The sequence below is a fragment of the Acanthisitta chloris genome, unplaced genomic scaffold (genome assembly GCF_000695815.1).
Source record: "Acanthisitta chloris isolate BGI_N310 unplaced genomic scaffold, ASM69581v1 scaffold26605, whole genome shotgun sequence".
Lineage (NCBI taxonomy): Eukaryota > Metazoa > Chordata > Aves > Passeriformes > Acanthisittidae > Acanthisitta > Acanthisitta chloris.
Window position 1 is genome coordinate 26,689 of NW_008675770.1, and position 21,048 is coordinate 47,736.

The following is a 21,048-nucleotide window of genomic DNA, read 5'->3' on the forward strand; positions in this document are numbered from 1 at the left end:
TCCCAAACAGCTTTTTTAAAAGCCTCTTTTCCTTGGCTTCCACGGTTATTAAATGAAGAGCAACAAATTCCCACCTTTTCATAGGCCATCATTGTATTTGTAAAGTACCTTGCTACTCTTCCATGGGGGATTTCTATCTAAGTGAGCACTCAAATATTTGAATATTAGGATGATAAGACCTCTGAAAAAGCATGTGATGGCATGTATGAGGTAATGGCATGTATGAGGTAATGGCAGCCTTACAGATCCTGCTTGGAAAAGTCCCCCTCTGACACTGGAGAAAGAGGTAACTTGGTCAACCTTTGCTAGGAGTGCTTTCACCCGTAACACCACCGGATAAAACAGCCACAAAGCACTCAAGATGCTATTAGGTACTGCTCTAGGTAGGCCAGGTGGTGGTCAGCACCTGATTAGAAAGGCAACAAGTCTTCTCCCCATAGCACCTGCCCCAGGGCTGCATATCCCCTGCCCTGTAGCATGTGCTGCTGCCTCCCTGTGATGGAGCAACTCTGCTGGTCCTCATCTGCATTGGATAGGCTCAACACTGTTCTCTGAATTCAACCCTTTTTCTGCAAAGGGCCCCAGAAGCTTTAGTCAGAGCTTGCATCAAAACTAACCACAAGACAGAAGTCTATCAGAAACCAGGCTTTGAATTTAGTGCCCAGCAATCCCAAATTCCTTGAAATATGGGCATGAGTCGAGTGGTTTGTGAAGGGAAGGAGCACAGGGTTGCAGCCAGAGCAGAGCTGGCTGTAGCTCTTGACATCTCCAAGGACTTGGGGATGATGAGAGGGCTCCCCAAGGGATGGGAGAAAGATGCTGTGATCAGTGCTGCTGCAACCCTGCCTTTCTTTGCATTCCCCATTTCCTGCCCAGCTACAGCTGTGCAAGGTACTATTTGGTCCTCACATGAACACAGAGAAAATCACTAGTTATATGATATGGGAATTTAAAAAAATCTGTTTGCTTCTAAGCATAAACCAAGGACTGTGGCAATGGTTTTCAAACATGGGGTTATGGCACGTAGTCAACTTTTTTTTTCCTCAGTTTTGGGTACAGTCATGAGCCTGGCAGGAATCCATGTCAACTAGAATGCATGGCAGCAACTGGCGTCTCCTGGAGTTTGGAGCTGAGTGGGGTCCCAACAGGAAGGAGTTTGGGAAGGCAGCACTGCGGGGTTAGGAATAAACATCTCCCTGGGGCAGACTTTCCATAATTGGCCATGACAAGGCTTCTTTCTCCAGAGAGCTGGAGCTGGTCTGTGAGGAAGCAGGATGAATCACTGCTCTGGTCCAATTTAGCAAGTGCTGTGATTTAGCTGTGCTTTGCACAGGGAGATGATGAGATAGACTGAAAGACAGAAGAGAAATGTAGCCAGAGGCTTCTGAGCTGGGAGAAGAGTTTGGGTTTCTACCCATTTTTTGCAGGTTTACTCAGATCCTTAGAAGGAAACTCTAGCAATACCCAGTGGTGCAAAAACAATTCCCTTTATCAACAATGCAGAGGGAACAATGGGGACTCCTGAACACAAAGCTCATACAAACAATAACCCTTTTATTTTGTATTGCTAAAACAGCAGTTGATACCAAATACTTTCTTCCAGCCTCCCACTTCATTAACCATTTCTGTCACCCTGCTGCTCCCAGATACATATGTATGGAAAGGGATCTTAGCATCTGGAGTTGGTTTCCTGCAGCCTGGTGGTGATGGCATGGCTATGCAGCCTTCTGTGAAGGAGAAGGCTGGGCATGGTATCCCCATGCCACCTTGTACCCTTGGAAAAGTCCCACTTTCTTTCAAATATGAGGAAAAAGCGGTGTTGTTTCTGTCATCCTTTCTCTGGGTGGTGGTCATCAGTGCTATCTTTAAAACTCCTTGCTATCTCAACAGTCTTACCAAGCCTGGTGACCTAAGAGCAGTTCATAGTCTGTTCAGTATCTGATGATTAATCTCCTCCCTTTAAAAGTATGCACTTAGTGGCAAAACCCCACAAAAATATTGGTGGAGCCAGAGCTGCTTTGCCAAGTGGCAGATTTAGACTTGCTCTTCTTGGAAAGCTGGCTTCCTGTCACTGGCTTTCTCTCATGGGTTTTTTTCCAGTGGTTTGGAGAGAGGAGAATTGGAAAAAGAAATTGTTCCTCCAAAATACCTCTTCTCTTTTGCATCCCCTTTCCTCCATGCGTCCTCTCTGCTATTTCAGATTTCAGGAAATCCATCAGTCAAAGTCTTCCTAACTAAACCCATCACTATTCCCGATGCAAAAGAGAAGGAAGATCCCTGCAAAACAAGATCCCTCGAAAAAGAAGATGCAGGCAACCTTAATTTCCATCCCACAATCTCCTGCTCCTTCAGAGGGCAGGCAGATAGAACAAAAATCTCCCCTGCACTGTGAAAGAATGTTAACTCAGAAAAGTCAAATCTGCATCTTGTCACAATATGAGAGTTCAGATCAAACCATCAGTCTTTAGCTAATTTCTAATTTGCTGTTAGCAACGTTAAAATTTAATTTATTATGAGATGACTACCATAGCTACCACTGGCAGCTGCTGCTGGGCTGGTACAAGACTGGAGCTTGGGGCTTCCTATTTTACATGCTCCCACCACTCGACATGGAAAGCCTGGTCAGCACTGAGCAGCCTGTTTTCTGGGTAAGGCCTCTAGACTGGACTCAGCAGCATCACATGCAATACTGGTCAGGTGAATACAGCACAAGCACAAAGCTCATGACCTTTCTGGCACAGGGTCTGGGAATGATTAATGCTGCTGGTGCCTTCAAGGTCAAGAGTTTGCAGGACCCCTTGAGGATTCACCATGTGCTCTCCGTAGAGCGAGGTGGGTCCTTTCTGTGAAGGGAAGCACAAAACATCAAGGAAGTACCAAAGTTTGTTTAGAGAAGGTTGGAACAGGGGACACACTGGAGTGTAAGGCACCCATGGTCAAAGAGTTTGTGTGGCAGTTTTCCCTTTGGTGTCCATGTGTCAGTCTCTGGATCATAGCAGTCCAAGGAATCGAGGTCCTTGATGACATTGTCTGTGGTGAGACATCGTCCTCCTGTGACATACAGTTTGTTCTTGATGACAGTGGCCCCGTGATGCATTCGTCTGTCCTTCATGTCTGCACATTTAACAAACTTGTTGCCTTTTGTATCATAAGCAATTATTCTCCGGGTGTACCCTAAATGCAAAGCCAGAGGTTGAAGAGACAGATGGGAATTAGAGATTATGGCCAGCAGAAGGAATAATAATATATTTCCTGCTAGTCTTCAATAAAACCTATCATGCTGGTACATAATTTGGTGGAATTAAGATATCTAAGATTGGAAGTGATGGCGAGTCACAGGAACACCTGTCAGTCTATCTTCCCTTCCTTTTGTCCTCACCCTGCCTCTAGCACCTTGGCAGCTGACAAGCACCATAAAACCCATCAGATCAGGCAGTCAACCTATCAAACAGCTGAAGCTTGCAGTTACCTGCATGTGCCTTCAAACATCCCAAAGTATTTCTTTCCACCCAACAGACTCCTAGAGCTTCACTCGGAAATACGTAAACCAATGGCACATGGGAAGGGAGGAGCAGTGTCTTGTTGGGTTGGAGTTGTAGCTGTCCGCTGAATGCAGCTGGTTACTCAACAGCACAGTGCCACAGTGCTTGTTCCATTCCTAAAGGTCTCAGTGCCACATCTGTGCTGGCCATAATGCCAGTGACACAGTGGACAGCTCTTACACTGAGGGATGATGTAACCTTTCATCTGCTGAGTCAAAAGGGCTGGTAAAAGAGCCACATCCCTGGAGCAATGGAGGTGTGGAAGCTTGGTACCCAGCAGTACCTTGCCCATGTAGAAAAACAAGAGTGTAGTCTGAGGCTGGGGTAATCTGCCACACAGGAGCCTGATAGTCTTGGACCTTTGGATTCATCTCTCCTCTGTTCTTGCTGCAAAGTGTAGCAGTGGCCTCTCCCTGAGGGGTGACATCACACTTGAGTCCTGTGTGATCTGGGTTCAGTCCTCTGCTTTGCGAACACTACTACATGTCTCATTTTGCCTTCAGTTATCTAACAGGCTTCCTCCTGCCAGTCTGTGGTCAGGGGAGCTGCATTAAGCACTATAGAGTGCCACACTACCAATGACATCGTACACCTAAGTGCCATGGGCAGAGGCTGGTCCTCAGGTTGAAAAAGACGCTGAGAACTTTCCTCTTTCTGCGTATTTCACAGCCCATTCAGGACATTTCACAGCTATGCCTAGGAGGCAGCTACAGGACTGACCAACACCTCATAGACCTGTCCATGACCTTGTGGTAACCATGCTCTCCATTCTTCCAAGAAGAGCAGACAGGGAGGACCAGGCTGTGAGTGAGCAGGAGAGGAGCATGATCCCTGTGCTCATGGCTTCCTCCCTTCTGCAGAGCAGTAACTTGCTTCAGCTTTTCCTTGTTCACCTGCATCCAAGTCCTGCTACTTGGAGTAAGAAGGTGCCTCATGGAGAACTTGTCTCCACTTCTATCACCATGAGACCCCATGAAAGATGTGTATGGAGGGTGGCCACACACCTCCTTTCCTTCTCAAGTTCCAGGTGCATTTTGAGGGAGCACTCCAAACAGGAAAGCTGCAAAATCCCACAGGATCTGAGCAAGGGAGAGGGAGGCAGAAAGAGAGTGCAACAGAGTCCTTACCACCTACGATGATAATCTGGTCTCCAATCACGACAGCTGGTGCACAGACATTCTTCACCACTCTGGTCTCCATCCGAAACCAAGTATTCCTGGAGACATGGTAAACCTGAAAAAAAAAATAAATATACACAGAGCTGTTTATGTTGCATTTTAATTGGCAATTGTAATTAGAGAGGAACTTAGGGGTTTTATTTTGCCCTAATAAATACAATCTTCTGGCTCAAACTGCTGGAAATCTGAGTGTGTACCCACTTTTTTTCCTAATATGTCCTCTTGGAAAGCATTCTAGTTCCCAAGCTTGTCTGCTCAGGAGGTGCTAGCACACGCACTAAGGCAGAGTGTATCTGCCATATGCTTGCTTCTCGGCTGTAAATCTTTGCATGGCCATTAAATCACTGTAACTTGCCTTCCAAAAGAGCAAGCCAGTTAATTTAATTTCCAGTTATTCTGTGTATTCCTGCCTTAGCCTTAGCAATTTCCTGGGCAAACAACCCCCAACTTCACCTAGCTCTGCTGGCAGCCACCTCGTTTGCCCAGCTGCTATATTTGTGCTGGTGGCTGGTATGCACTCAGACTGGCAAAGGGACTTAGAGTGGTATCTAAGTCATCAATTTATGTGAGAAAAAGAGCTGCTGCCAGATGATGATCATTCAATCATCTGTATCTGGGCGACACAAACTTTTACATCACGTCATCCGCTTCTTAATATATCAAATATCTCCAGGGCATCTCCCCACTAACTGATAAGTACATTTCCTTCCCTTTGATAATCAAGCACTGTTATAACTGTAAAGTATTGCTCACGTGCTGGTTGCCATCTTAGCCTTTTATAATCCTTCTTAGTTAAAACCAGTGAAAAACACTCACAGGGAAAGTAACACTATAATGTTGCTTAGGCATCAAATCAGATAAGAATGTATTTTTTCCTTCTAATAGAGTGTAACTGCTGAAAGCAGGCAGACAGCCAGCAACACGTGGCAGGAGCCACATTTTTAACACAACTGTTTATAAAAAATGACTGTCAGTTTAAGTCTTGGCCCTTTGATGAGTGAGTATCTAATCGCTCTAATGATCGTGTTTGTTTTTGCTGTGAGTGAGCAGGTGCACATCTGAGACCCCCAGCTGAGCTGCCAAGTGGAAAGCACCAATTTTGGTGAGATTGGATGAAGCTAGGCAGGGGTGGGACTGCTCCTGCCTGCCAGAGCAGTCCTGGCCTTACTGCCCACCAGCAGCACAGCTGACTGACACCCAGAGAAGTACCCTGGGTCTTGTGCCTGAAAAACATTCAGAAGGGGAAAATGAAAGAGCTGCAATGCTCCTTGAAGCCATTGTCCACTCATCCTGCCTCTTGCTGCAACTCACAATTAAGGTTTTTGAGTCGTTTGATTTCCTCATGAAGCTGATGGACTGCTGAATACTTTAGAAGAAACTGCCTACCACAATCAGGACTGACCATTACCTGGATCAGCCGGACAGGGTTTTGCATAATGTCTTCTCCCCCAAAGAGGTAGACCCTCTGATCTTTGGCAGCCACAGCAGGGTGAAGGACAGCAACAGGCATGCTTGCCATGCTCTCACAGGTGTTGTAGATGCTATCATATCTTTCCACAGAATTCAGAATTTCCTGGTTTTCACCAATTCCACCAAATGATAAAATATAATTTTTATATGCCAAGCTTCTGTGGGAGTAACGTGGAACTAGCATGTGCTCAATCAACCTCCACTGATTGAGTTTGAGGGAGTAAATGTAAATATTACCACTGACCAGGCTTTTCTTGTTGCTAACAGGCATTCCTCCGAGCACATAAATGTTGCTGTGTAAGCTTACTGCAGAAGCTTTGTACAGACGCATGGGAAGTTTGGCCAGGCTCAGCCATTGGTTTGTCTTGTCATCATAGAGCAGGACATCCCTTGTTGTCTGCTGGCTGTCCTTCCTGCCACCAATGATGATGAGGAACTCTTGGTTGGAGTACCTGCGAGGAACATGCATCATGGGTTTGATGTCAGGCGTGTTGGTGCTGTGCAAGGAAAACATATGTCTCCGGGCTGACTCAAGGATGCTCCTGCAAGTGGGCGAGGACTGAACGAGGGAGTCATTGGCGATGAAGTGGAAGAGGAAAGTTGGATGGACATACTGAAGCCGGACTTTCTTGAACAGCTCTTGGATGTAGCCTTGTCTTGCCTGGAGGTCATGCCGGATCCAGACCATCAGTGCCTCAAAGACCTGCTCCTCCTCTCCGCAGAGCTCATCGTCCCCAAGGTAATCAATGAGCTCCAAAGGACAAAGGTCCTTCAGGTCGTCAGAAGAGGCCACCACAGGAAAGCATTTCAAAGCCATTGCCTTGGCTTTCTTGTTCAGGCTTTGGCAGTTCAAGACTTTTGCCAGTCTGATCATGCTCAGACAGTTGTCAGGAGTCAGCTTGTCTTGGAGGTAGGCAGAGCAGGCCTCAAACAGCTTAGGGTACTGCAGCATGGAGGCTGTCTCCAACAGGCACAGGACATTCTCAGTGGATATAAGAATCTCCCCAGTGTAGACATAAAGGATAATCTGATCCAAAATGTCAGCATCAATGCCCTTCAGGATGACTTTAGCCTGGCGACTCTCTCTGAAGTCATTACAGAACATTGCCTTGAAGTATGGACTGCTGGAAGCCAGCACATTTCGGTGGCAGGGGATTTCAAAACCCCTGGAGCAGAGGGTAACATCAGTCAGCATCCCACTCTGCCGCAGAGCATTCAGCTGCCTCAGCAGCTCAGAGGAGAAGTCCTGGTCTTTGAAGAGAAACTCCTCAGTGGATCCTTCCTCCATAGCAAAATGGGAAAGAGATGAGTTCTGGACTTGGCAGAAAAAAACCCAAATTCTTAGCAGCTTTTATTGAAATATCCAGCTCCAAGGGAACAAATCGGGACTTTGATGTTGCTCTAAATATCTGTTCACTGTTACGCATAAAAATGGAACATGGGTTAAGCACAGTGGGAAAATAATAAAGAAGCCAAAAGGTCCCTAAGACCCTTTAAAATTTTCATAAAGTTATCAGATAGGTTGCAGCTCTGAGGTCAGCCCTGCCTGTGTCCCTGGCAAGGAGCAAAAGCACTGAAGTTATCTCACCGATTTGGGATTAAAGCTGGAGGGCTGAAGCGATTGGTTTGTCCATTTTAATCATGTTGAATAAATGCACTTAGACATTTATTCACTATTTTAAAGTATTAGCAGTTTAGTAGCTTGCGCCTCTTTCCCCTAGAGTTAGTCACTCCCAAAGAATCCAAATCTGGCAGAGCTGAACTCTGCAGCAGGGCAAACGGAACCCTAGAGACTGGGAATCTGCATTAAAATGGTTATTTATTAACTCTGCTTAGCTGTGGGTTTTTTATGTTAATCAGACACACAATGACTAAACTAAGTGCCAGGCAGAACAATATGATGAGTATCTACTGTCATGGTTAACTCCTCAATCTGCAGTGCAACCGTAGGGTAGAAACGTTTACCTTCTGTTGTCCTTCACTGCATGCACTTACTCTGTGTCGTTTATTCTCTGCTGAGATTTTCCATAGCTAGAGCCTGGATAAAAAAACCTATAAACCCACAGGACGTTTCTTTCAGTAGGTAGGTGATTCATAGAGGGTGATTTCTGGCCGTGTTTATTCTGAAGTCAGTTTTGCCGCTCCCGGGCGCTGCGCGCAGGAGCAGGAGGCACAGGGCATTGTATACATTCCAGCGCTAAGAATAGCGCCCACGGGCTGCTCGCTCTTATCACATGTGACGCTGCCGCTGCCTTTTGCAATGACCTGCCTGCTTCTGAGCATGCCCGAGTGGTGTTTTTCTGGCAAATGTTTACATATAATAAATAGACACGGATAGGAAAGTTCACTTATAAAAGTCCTGGCTGTCCACATGGAAACAGCGACAGGACCCTGTCCTAAAGTGCCTGGGAACTCTAGAAGGCTGTAAACAGTCTGCAATGCCTCGCGCTAGGTAATCCGCTGTCACCCTCGTTTCATGGAGAAAGGGGGAGAGAGGAAGGGCTTCCAGGGACTCTGGTGGGATGGACCGTGCCTCCACCTCATGGAGAGGTCTCGGGAGCATCAGCCTGTTGCAGTGTGGTGGGAGTTGCTGATGCACTGGGACCCCTCTGCCCAGCACTGCTCCAAGCTGGGCAGGGAGACACCAAATACCTTTGCCAAGCAGAGAGTGAAGTTCACTCTTGAAGCAATTTATCTTTAGGATGCTGCTTGATATTTCATACAGCAAGCACCAGGTTGTGGCCTTTTGTCTAAGGATCTCAGCTCTCTGAAACCCTTAGCAAAGAGCTTCTTAATCTGGAAACTTGAGGAAGCTCAGTGTTATGGGTGGGAGGACAGGAGCAGGTTGCTGCAGTGAGCACAGCAAGCTGGAACCAGGGTCCCAGAGTGGCAAGTGCCAGGGTGGCACTAAGCTCCCCAGGGAGACACCTCCATGGGGTCCCTAACTGCAGATGCCCACATGTGAACAGAGCATCTGAGCTCCTTTTGCAGCCACTGAGATCTAGTCAATACAACTGAGTCTGCCAAGTTATTCAGGTCACCAATATGTACCACCTGTATTTGGGCAGGTGGACAGTCCTCCAGGCACTACTGGAGGTCCATGAGTGCCCAGCTGCCTCAGTCACAGATAGGTGTCCATATTTAACACTCACATGTAGGCATCTGTAATGATGAGCTTGAATCCATCCTCAGAGCTGGGATCAGTTAAACACCTCATGGCAATAGAAGATCCTGCAGAACCCCAGCTGGTCTCCAGCTGGGATCTCTATCAGGTCCAGTATGATGTGTCCCAGCTCTGTGACAAGTTCCTGGGTGCTTCAAGAGAAATAGCATTGGCTGCCCATGCCTAGGTAACTGGATTGGGCTCCTTATGTCTGCTGAAATTTATCCCTTTGTTCTGGGGTGGGATTGAATCCAAAATGTGGTTTCTAAGCATTGCTACCACAGGGAAACACAAGGTTAAAGCAAAACTCCTTCTCATATTTTCAAAGCCAAAGCTCACGGGTGAGTCATGTCTGTGTCTAGTCACAGCAAGGCAGATGAGCAAAAATCATTGGGAGCCACAATGCCCTTATGTCAACTCTTGTGCTGCGTTGGTGTTTGCAGACCTCCGTGTGTTCCTGTCCCTGCGTCCACGGCCCAGCAGTTCACAGGGATTGGGGCAGGCTCTTCCTCTAAACACAGCAGCTTTGCATCACAAGCTGTGCCATACATGGCCTTTCCCAGAGGCTTTTCAGTGCAGCATAACAGCGTGACAAAATGTCTCAAGGCCAGACAAAACCCTGAAGACCCAGACCCCTGTTAAAGACAGGGTGGAGTCAGGCTGGCATAGCTTTTTGGAGACTTCCCTCACAATCTGTGCACACACACGTGTATGAACAGCCAGACGAGGTGAGGGAGGGGAAGAGCAGGAGCTACTGGACTTGACTCCTGCAGATGAGTCACTTTGAGGGTAAACATAACAATGTGCAGCCTTTTCCCCCTCCTCAAGTAAAGAAACGACCCAGAGAATGATGTTGGGGTGCTGGGGAAAATGTGACCTCCCCTCCCTACTCCCTGCTGCTGCTGCCTCACCAGCTGGCCATGATCTTGCTATAAATATTTAGAGTGGCATTAAAAACTCAAAGGAGAATTTCTCTCTCCTCATCCAGGGAACATTAGCTACCCAAACAAAACGCCCTCTTGCTTTCTTTCTTGCTCTGTATGTATATGCTTTTGTTGCGGTCCGTTTTGATGATTGATTTAGCTTTATATCTCTGTTCTGGCTCTAACTCTTTGCTGCCTGTTTAGTTCTGCCTCTTCCTGGCAGTGGCTGAGGATTATTTTTTTAACCCTTACAAAAACAGATGATGTTATCTGACTTCACTAATGACACTGGTTTATGGGGTTGGGAAGAGTAGGTGGGATGTTCTTCTGTTTTAGATACCGATAAATGTGACATGTATTTAGAAGATCCCAGGCTTGAGGGCTTTGCACAGTTATGCAAATTCCTGCTAACCCAAAGTACAGCGTGTGCTGTTTAAATAGCTTACTGCTCTCAGGAGAGGGTTGCTGCTCCCTGCTGAGTCCCTGCACAGGTCCCTGCCAATTTGGGGCCAGGGCTCCTGAGCAATGAAGTTCCTACTGCCTGCTTTACAACGCTCTTTTCTTCTCCTCTCCCCACCCCAACAGCGATGACAGTTTCAGATGCATCTACAACCAAGTGGGCACATCATCACTGCTTAGTTAGGATTTTGTTTATAAATGAACTAGAAATAATTTGTCATGGCCTGGCCTAGTACAGTATGTCCTATATGGCCCCCACTGCTGCAGCATGAGCCGTGGTGAGAGGGTAGAGCTGTTTCTACTGTGGGCCAGTCTAACTTGTCTGATAAAATCTGTTTCTGAATGAGTTCTTGAGGTAGGTGTCCTAGGGTGACATGCTGTCAACTGAACCAGATCTGAGTAGTCTTTTTTGGGAGGACAGAATGCTGCATTACCATGGGAGTGGAATGTTGCGCAGATAATGGCCTGGTCTGAACACCATGTGCAAATGGGAAAGTGGGCTTGTTCACAGGGTGTGTGACCCGGCAGCACTGCAGGATGTGATGCTGCAGGTCACCCATAGCCCTTGATGGGCTGGAGCCGTTAGAGGCTGTTAAAACCTGACCCTCTACAACTGGTGCTGTATGACCTCCACCCATGGCCAGTTTCTAGAACATTGAAACATTTACCAAACGTTGCTGAAATGCTGTATACTCACCCTGCTCCTCTGCTCTTTCCCCTTAAATTTTTGGGATTGCTCAGTTTTGGAATTAGGATGACTGAACCTTTGATCTGACTGAGGGCAGCTCTTCTTATGTTTTAATGCAATGGGATATTGAAATGTCTATTATCATGCACTAAGTACCAGAGCAGAAAAGAGCTGTAATCTGATCAGCCAGCAGGCAGGTGCACAGAGAAGATTAGTGATGTCAGACAGCTTCTAAAACTCATACACTGATCCTATTACAATTCAGGTGAAAATGAACAAATATGGACATGGAAAAAGGGCTGTTCAAAGCAAAGACTCCACTGATCTTATTCAGTGTTACGTGCGCTGTCTTGATGACTACCAGCCGTCACAGTTATCAAGAGAGAGATCATCCCTTTCCCCAAATGTGAAGTCTAAATTGACAGGGGACAAGAAAAAAATATTCCTTATTATGGTCTTAATAAAACTGGGAGAGAGAACAAAAGCCAGGATTAACATTCCTCATTGTATAACAAGACAATTACAGGAATCATAATTAATCGGATGCCATGAGTTGAAGAGGATAGGAAGATGGCACAAGCAACTGGCATCTGATGTGGGGCATCTGTGGCTGATTGGGGTGACAGTCTTCAGCCCAGGTTGGGAGAACAGCCAGTCTGACTGGGAGCTTGGTTGGTGGGCCCTGACCAGGATAAGATGGGCACTTCACATAATTTTGCGTATTATAAGCTGGTGGCATGAGTAATATAGGAGCAGAAAGGAAGACTAAGGTGTTGGGGAATTACTAGATCTGTGTTGTGTATTTACACATGCATGTAAACACATATAATGAGTAGGTGCATTGAAGGAGCAAAGGTATGTCTATACTAGCAAATTACTACAAAGACACAGCATGAATAGGGACCTTTCCACTCAATATGTGTGTGTCTGTCTCACCCAGCTGATAACACCACCAGGAAACCTAACTCCACATGTGAAGTCTCGTTTTGGACTCATCCTGATACTTTCCACTGAAGCAGCCTCCCTGATACCTGTCCATGCTCAGAAATGTGGATTTGCGCTTCACTGGATTGAGAAAACAGCTCTTTGACCCTGTCCTCTGCCTCCCTGGTTGACATCTCAACTTCACTGAAGGCAATGAAACTCCCAGAAGGCAATGAAACTCCCTAAGCTAGGAAGTAGCAGATAAGACATCCAGTGTGAATACAGGGAATTGATGGACAATCATACCTGACAAGAAGACAAGTGCTACTTCAGGCAACTCACTGGATTGAGAAAACAGCTCTTTGACCCTGTCCTCTGCCTCCCTGGTTGACATCTCAACTTCACTGAAGGCAATGAAACTCCCAGAAGGCAATGAAACTCCCTAAGCTAGGAAGTAGCAGATAAGACATCCAGTGTGAATACAGGGAATTGATGGACAATCATACCTGACAAGAAGACAAGTGCTACTTCAGGCAACAGAAATACAATGACTATTTCACACAGCACTGCCAGGAGTAATCTCCTGATCACAAACTGCTTAATCCTCCTAGAGTCATGGGAAGATTGGGTTGGGAAGCCCCTGGGAGCTCATCTAGTGTAATCTCCTGGTCATAGAAGCACTAACCTCAGAGTTACATTGGGTTGCTCAGACACTTGTCCAACTGAACTTTTGAAATCTTGACAGATGAGTATTTCACAATCTCCCTGGACAACCTGCTCCCATATGTCCAGTAGGAATTTCCCTTCTTGCAATTTGTGAATTCTGTTTTTTGCCGACAGAGAGGTCTGCTAACTTCCTTCTGCTGCTGCTAGTTGGCAACTATCTGATCTTCTTCCTATTCTTTAAGTCCAGATACCCTTATGATCTTTCTCTCTCATTTCTGTGTATCTGTTGTGTTACTCATTTTCTATTTAGCTGCTCAGCAAACATGATTTCCCTGAGTGCCCTATCACCACAGCAGTCATTCACATTGGTATGGCACTTAATGCTGAACTAAGGCTTAGTTTAAGACTTGTTTGAATCCGAGTTTGGTTCTGATTTTGTAGGCAAGGTAACAGGCTACATCTAAAAAATACTGGTCTTTAAATCTGAACTTGAATTTTGAACCCCTGACCTAAACTTATAGAGACATAGGGGCGAGTTTTACAGCATTGGAGTCACAGAGCACTTCTCAAGAGTCACAGCCATCACTGTTTGTATTGTGTGCAGAGGGATACAGCGTGTAATTCAATAATTACCCACAGTATATGTGGGTGTGAAAATGTGTGGGCTCCTGTCTTGGTTTCAGGCCAATCTCTAATTAAAGAGTGAAAGATTAAGATGAAAGCAATTTCACTCTTCTTTCTTTAGTCAGAATGACCTACTAGCGTTAATTAAAACAGTCTTCAGGCAAAAATAAATTTGTCTGTGAAAGTTATGTGCTTCATATTAAATAAGGACATACATGGTTTAAAGAGTGTTGAGCTTCCAGAGGTTTCACAGAAACCACTCATATAGCTTCCGGTACTCTTGTTGGAATATTTTAAAACAAACTCTTTGCCTAAACCATCTACTTCATGTGTATTTCAGATACCCACTGGCTTTTTCTTCAAACTACATCATTTGAGAATGGGTACCTGATAGCTTATCTTGGACTGAACATACAGTGTGACCTCTGGAGGATAAAATATCACCAGGAACACTGGACACCAAATTAGATTATTCATCTATCCTTTCTATAGTCTCTGGTTACAAGAGACCCATGGCAACAGCAACAAGAAGATACATAGATACTACATAGAGCTCTGCTCTGGGTCTGAATGTTAAAATGCCTCTGATAAAGGCATTCAAGCACTCAGGTTCAGGATCTGCCTCTGATGTTTTCAGGTGTCTAGAAATGTTGCCAAAGGAGGATTAGGCCTCTGAAATGCCAGAACATCCCATTACACCTGTGTGACACATCAAGCACCATTCTTAGAGGCCACCCATCTTTCCCATTTCCCATTTATTTTGCCCCACCTTACAGCTAGATGCCCAGGTATTGCTGCTGTGACATTGATACAGGGAAGAAATAGGTCCAGTGCTTCAGATATACTGTTTTCATTGGGAATTTGATGCCATCAGTCATCACAGCTCACAGGATCTATGTCTGAAAGACCCTTCCTCTTGCAAAGTGGTACACTCAAAAGGGAGAAAGGGCCAGATACAGAGAAATGCTCACAAACCCATCTCCTTGACCCAAACTCTTATTTTTCAGGTCCTGTCATGCTATTTTTCATCTACATCTCCTCTCATAAGACTCTTAGGATGTTAGGGGAATTCAAGGGAGGAAAGGACCTCCTGTGGTCTCTAGTTCAACCTCCTGCTCAAAGCAGGGTGAGCCATGAAACCAGACCAGGTTGCTCAGAACTTTATCCAGTCAGATCTTGAAGACATCCCAGGATGAAGACCATACAGCTGTCCTGAGACCCATGTCTGCCTCTTTGGGAACAGCATTTCCCTGCCCGGCAGATAGACCTCACAAAGCCTCATCTCTGTCCCTGCTATGCTCCTGCACCATATCCCAGGAGGTGGTGCTGATGGGGACTGCAAGTCTTTTCCTCCTTCATGGGTTAACTTGGGAGGTAACTAAGGAGGTTACTCACAGACAGGAAAATCACTCTGGTCTTCCCTGTTGACAGCAGGATTTTAATCAGGTCCTGACTTAAATAATTAATTCACAGCCCTCAGTTTGTTTAAAGAGCTGTGATAATGAGCTGAGAAGAAATTACTATCCATTTTCTCTTGGCAGGACTGTAATGGCGTGACATGATGCCTGTCGAATTGAGGAAAGAATGGGGATAATCTTCAGAATGAGAGTAAGACAGAAAATCTACCCAGAAGAAACAATGACGGAAGATTCCTCCACATATGCAAACACAAAGAGGTCAATTTAGATCCAGTTTTTTTAACATGTCTTTATTGCTTAAGGACATTTGGCAAGATAGCCATAACATAAACCTCACATCCAGCATTACTTGGCAACACATTTCCCAGCTGGAAAGAAAATAAATTGGATTTTTTTCTCTGTGCTAATGCCACATTTTTTGGATGCTCTTTTGGAATCTAATCAAGAGGTGGCTGCTCAGCATGCCTTTTCATTCTTGATGGCTTTTTAGTGCAAAATTGCCAGCAGCAACTTTCTGAAGTCTCCAGAGGTATCAGATCGGACAGCTTCAGCTAACGACTTCTGGTACATTTTCTGGAACTTCTCCTTTATTGCTGGCAGGTCGCTCTGAGGAGACACCAAGAGCCTCTTTAGAAGAGTGGTGCATGCTTTGAGTAATGTGCCCTGCTCCTACCAGGACACCTGGGGTCTGATCCAAGGTCCACCGCACCCAGTGGGAGGAGGAGAGGTGAAAACAGGAGGTCTAAATATCTTGGAGGACTTTCAGCTTAACATTCAGATTTGAGGTAAGCCCATGTCAGATGGTGTGCTGAGGGGATGCTAACTGGGTGGAAAGCCATGCCAGGTGGCTGGGGGAATCTCTGCCCAGTGGTGCTGTGCTGGCACAGTCTTGGTACTGGAAAAACTCACACAGGTTGTTGTGAACTCCTGAAGCCACTCCGCAAGCAGAGAAAGAGGCTCTTCAGGAGTATGGCTAAAAGCGAGTTTTGTTCCACCCATGGAAGTGATTTTTCTGCTTACTAGGCAGGGAGAATTAAACTTGTCTCAAGCTTTCCTGTGGAAAGCCACTTACAGCACAGGTCTGATCTTTATCACTGTGGGTTTTCAATGTTATAATGATTTGATGGTGTCTTAACAGAGAGAATACCATGGAGCCTAATTTCTCACGCTGGATCATTGAGAAATATGCTCTCCTGTCCCTGTGAAAAGCTCCTCCTCAACTGAAACAGCCTGGGGCTACAACCTGTGCATCTTACAAGGAAATCTTAGAGGTTGTGCTTAAAATCTCAAATGTCTTGTGAAGTTTTGTGCTTTTTTATTTTGCTTCCCTCCTCTCCATCTGTTTTTCCCAGCTTGAATCAGAGAAAATTGGCAACATATGTTTATAAGCAATTCTCAATTTGGGAACTGCTGCTTTATCATTACTTAACGAGAAATATACTTTTACACATCCTATTGGGGCCAGACCTCCCCATGGGTTAGTATTATGCAGGTACAGTTGACTCCACTTGAAATTGCCTGCATGCTTCCTGGTTTAGTTCTTTCGAAAACAGAAATAGATGCAATATCAAAATTGGAGTTGCCTGGGTACAGAAGCAGAGTGTGACCACTGATGTCATTGGGCTGAAAAGGGTTTACTGAGCACATGATCTATCAGGGCTCACTCCATACCCTCTACATTTGTATTTCTCCCAGCACTGATGTGAGGCATTACAGGTTGCAGGATACCCTACCTCAGCTCTGGTCACAAGAATGCGAATCAAGGTCTCTTCATCTGTCCCAGCTCCTTTCATTGACTTATGCAGAAGTGTGGCAAAGTAACCTGGGCAGTCCTTGGCACAGCTGACTAGAGAAAACAGTAAGAGGCCTCATTATACTTGTATATTTACACTTTGTGATACACCCTCAAGCAGAAGTAAATAAATAAGGAAGAAATAAAGGAAACTCTCTAGGGTTTGTGCTCAGACATGTGAGCTGGCAGGGCTTCCATTCTGAGACTGATCCCCTATCAGAATGCAAGGAGAAATCTTGGAGTCTGAATGGGGATGTACATTTTTCCATGGGGAAAGTATGTTACACAGTGAGATTGTCAGCACTGAGTACTCTGCCATTCCACAGTGAAAATGAAGAATGAGAATGAACATTTGCCCCTCTTGCCCATCTATTCTTGGAGTAGCTGCTCACTCTGCCCATCACCAGATGAATATTTGGGGGAGCCTAGATCCCGATGGATAACAGCAATACCAGTAAGCTAACCAGAGCCATGGCACAGGCTTAAATAGTCGTCACAGTCAACCCAATGTCGAGGACCCTGCACATTTTTGTGGTGGCTAGCACACTTCAACAATGCCCAGGCATCCACTGGAAGTTAGCAACAGCCATGGTTTCAGGGGCAGCTTGAAGGTGGCCACCCCGTGTTAGAGGGCAAGTAAGCTGACTGTGTGGAGAGGAGCTGCGTCTGGCAAGTTTTATTTCTAAAATCAAGGAGTACAAGTCACTGCTGAAAACTGTCTGATTTTTTTTTTTCCTGGCAGGTATGTCAGCTCAGTTTAGGGCTATCTTGATGACTGTTGCCAGGCTGTACACAGACCCCCAGCAACTAGTCAGGTGATGGCAAAAACTAGAAAAGAAAGGTATTGAAACTACTTTTTTCTTTTTTTACCAAGAGTCAGATAAGCCTTCTCCAGATCTCCAGACGCTTCACTTTTAATGGATTCTTCTATGTCCTTCCCACACACCTATGAGGACAACAAAAAGGAGCCATAAGAGCTGCTGTCTGTGCACATCATCCCACTGACATAAAACCAGCACCAGATTTGGGATCCAATGGCAAAAGGCCAATTCAAATACTTTAGAGCCTTTCCAAGGGCAAAAAGCCTTTTTCAAGGGCAAATTAAGTTCTCCTCTGGTGTAAGTGCTCACAAATCCACTGGCACCAAGAGAAGGTCTTGTGCCAGGTAAGGCATAATGGTCAAGAGATGGATAACCTACATCAAGCAGTCACACATATCTGAGACCTTCTAGGACAAAGAAGCTGCAGCTTCTCTGTCAGTGACCCCTAGTCAGGAGGAACTACTTGAGCTTTCTCTAGTCCCTGTATCAAAGGCTCTGGATGTCTCCCACACAAATAAGATAATTTTTGGAGCTTTACCAGCTCTGTGAAGTTTTGTTACTTATTGTCTTTGGCTTCCCAGGGAAAGTTTACAGGCACTGCAGTTGTCCACATGTTTTTGTATTATTATGTAGGAAAGGTGAAAAGGAAACTGCCACTTCAAACCTGATTTTATCCTGACTTTTGTGAACTTCAGGAACCACAGAGGGTTTTACTTTGTTCTGTTTTGCCTATCAGGATGGCCCTGCATGGTTCAAGACTCTGACTTTTAGGTCAGAGCTGGGAGACCATGCATACAAGGCTGCACAGGCACCGTCTGAGCATTTAGGGCTTAACTTCTGCAAATCACCAACCTGGTTTAGATCTTGCCCTATTTATCTCTTCAGCTGCAGAGGAGGACACGATGTTTGCATGATTTGGGCTCTAATCTTGGCCCACTTCTACTTTAAGTACTGCCAGGCTTGGCTTAAAGAATCAAAAAGCCAAGGTAGCTTGGCTAACAGCATTTAACTGAACCCCCAGGGTTTGGGCCACTCTGAGGGAGACACTGTCAGTTAGTGACTGGGTTTGCTCTCCTGCCAGTAACAACTCAAATTGTGGATTAAGCTGCAAACATCTTTCCAACTATTGGTTCCTTGTTACGCTAACACTGAAACATGGCCTTGACTGGAGCTTTTTTCATCTTCAGTGCCCAGGGTTACAGTTTTCTGATGAACTCAGATGAACATCTGAGTCATCATGTTCATCAACATGATGAGCTTCTGATGAACATCCCAGGGAAGTTCAGGACTGTGAGCCAGAGGAACCCTTTCCTGAGAATAAATGCTACTGCTGAGCTTCCACCTCGATGCCAGAAGAAGGACCTTGGATCTCCCATTGTTTTGACTTTCTGAGGTCATGTCCAGGCAAGACCTCTCAGTGGAGGTCAGGCATGAGTAAAATGTCCCTGGTGAGTGACACAAGGAGATGTACCCCACAGCGAGGATTTGCTGCCTACCTTGCCTTATGTTTGGAGACAGAGAAAAGCACAGCAAAGCACCTGCACAGGCTATCTGCCTGGTGTGGGCAGAGAGGAAGAGGCTGGAGATGTGCTCCTGCTCAGCCAATAAGAGCGTGAGAACTGAGGAGATCAGGAGGAGAGACCTTGCCAAGACCTGCTTTGGAGGAGGAGAGGAAAAGACCAGAAAAGCAAAGCCTTGCTTTAGGGCAGGAGTTTGTGAACCTGTCCCTTTGCTGCAGGAGTGGGGATAACACTGTTGTGCAGCTGTGGGAAGGAAATGGCACTGTAACATTTATTTGGTTGGACATTGTGTAGGTTATGAAGGGGAATAGGTTCTTCACTGGCAGAAGACACATCTTTCATCTCCTATTTCTGTAAGCTCAGGATGCAGTTGTATAAAATTGGTTTCCATGATTCTTAGGGCATTCAAGAAGTTATAAAATGTCAAAGAAAGGTTTCCTACTCTACACAGACTCATTTAGGTTGGAAAAAGCACTTAAGATCATTACATGCTGTTGTGGGATCTGCACCTACATGTCAGGCCCTATGCAACCCACATTGCAGAAGATAATAACTTACCTTTTCATAGGCTTGAAAAGTAGCTCTCAGCTGACTATAGCTTCTCTTTGCTAGGACCACATTGAAAGCCAGCTCATCTGTTCCCCAGCGGTCTTCTCCTGCCTTAAAGATCACACGTTATTTTTTGAAACACTTGTTTATTCACAGTAGAGACAAAAAGTCAGACAGAGTCCTTGATCCACCAAGCTCCAGCCAGGGCCCTGCTTGCTCATCTCATTATGCTGTCATTGCCCTCATGCTTGGTGTGTTTAGTCACCCTGAGGCAGCCCTTGCTGCACAGCATGGGGCAAAGGGGGATTTTTCCACAATTGCACTTACTTTATACAGATCTGTGGCATCTTGCTCAGCGAGCTGTGCATTAACCTCTTCGGTCTCGTCTCGGGTTGCCTACAGAAACAGAGATGACTCTAGAAAACACAGACCAAGTGCTGGTCACATTTCTTAGTGGCCCTCCCAAATATTTTGGTTATAGTTTTGCTGCCATCTGCTGACAAGTGCCTGGTGATGGGCATGGTGGGACTCGGTGGTGCAGCTGTGAACAGGCTGTTCACGTTTACACAGCACCTGGTTTTGCTGACTTTAGACGTGAAGCCTGTGTGGTAGGGTTTATCGTCCAGTTTTATTTGCTGTGTGCTGAGGCCCTAATGAGATTGCAACACTGATGTCTCTGGAGCAAGAAGGTTCCCAGTGCCTGCAGTGAAGTGCTGATGGTTTTCACAGTGCTGAATATGCCCTGAGAACCACAAAATGTTTTCCTGACTAACATATAAACTCTGAATATTCACCCACACTGTAATTCCTGGGAGAAATTATGAAGGACTGATTATGGAAAAACATATGAATAATATGTATTTGTCGCTCCTGAAAATAGAGGTTGAAGAGAGCTGTATCAATGTTTTCCAGACTGAGAATGTAACTGCGATGCATTTAGTGAGGTGACTGCTATGGCTTTAAAGCTTTTCTATTTATTCAGTCTTTTAATATCTCACGGCTGTCTGATCAGAGCAGCCACCATTTGGCATTTCTAGGTGTGATCCTACTCCTCTTAGTTATACTGTGTCTTTATGGAGGTATTGATTTTTTTGCTTTATTTCATGTAGGGGGTTTAAAGTAAAGTGTGTTCTAATGGAAAATATGCTTTTTTTTGGTTAACGGAAAACTAACATAACAGAAATCTCTTTCTTACTTGCTCTGTATCTATCTGAATTCTAAAATCCTTAGCTGAGATGGAAAAAAGATTTTGCTGATTTGGAGCAAAATTCAGCAGAATGGGGCCATGATCTTGAATGAGTATTCTAGCCA

At 45.4% G+C, this 21,048-nt stretch overlaps 2 protein-coding genes across 2 annotated transcripts; both read right to left on the minus strand.

Moving 5' to 3' along the window:
* Positions 1-2,887: 2,887 nt before the first annotated feature.
* Positions 2,888-7,478, minus strand: KLHL38 (kelch-like family member 38). The gene is made up of 3 exons (XM_009075891.1): positions 6,129-7,478; positions 4,670-4,775; positions 2,888-3,174 (listed from the first exon to the last, which is right to left on the minus strand). The coding sequence occupies exons 1-3, from the start codon at positions 7,476-7,478 to the stop codon at positions 2,888-2,890; spliced, it is 1,743 nt and encodes a 580-aa protein (XP_009074139.1).
* Positions 7,479-15,329: 7,851 nt separating this feature from the next.
* ANXA13 (annexin A13) lies at positions 15,330-20,133 on the minus strand (the record flags this gene model as incomplete). Its single annotated transcript, XM_009075892.1, has 5 exons — positions 15,330-15,661; positions 16,789-16,901; positions 17,718-17,793; positions 19,747-19,848; positions 20,065-20,133. Coding segments are annotated over 5 exons (480 nt in total), but the record flags the coding sequence as incomplete, so codon positions are not given.
* Between the last annotated feature and the right edge of the window lie 915 nt (positions 20,134-21,048).

Bases quoted from the DNA above. Each gene is read 5' to 3' on its own strand.
- KLHL38 (XM_009075891.1), bottom strand. From the start codon at position 7,478: ATGGAGGAAGGATCCACTGAGGAGTTTCTCTTCAAAGACCAGGACTTC. The intron at 4,776-6,128 runs GTAATGGTCAGT...TTTTTTTTTCAG, and splicing joins ACCCTGTCCGGCTGATCCAG to GTTTACCATGTCTCCAGGAA. The intron at 3,175-4,669 runs GTAAGGACTCTG...CTTTGCATTTAG, and splicing joins CCAGATTATCATCGTAGGTG to GGTACACCCGGAGAATAATT.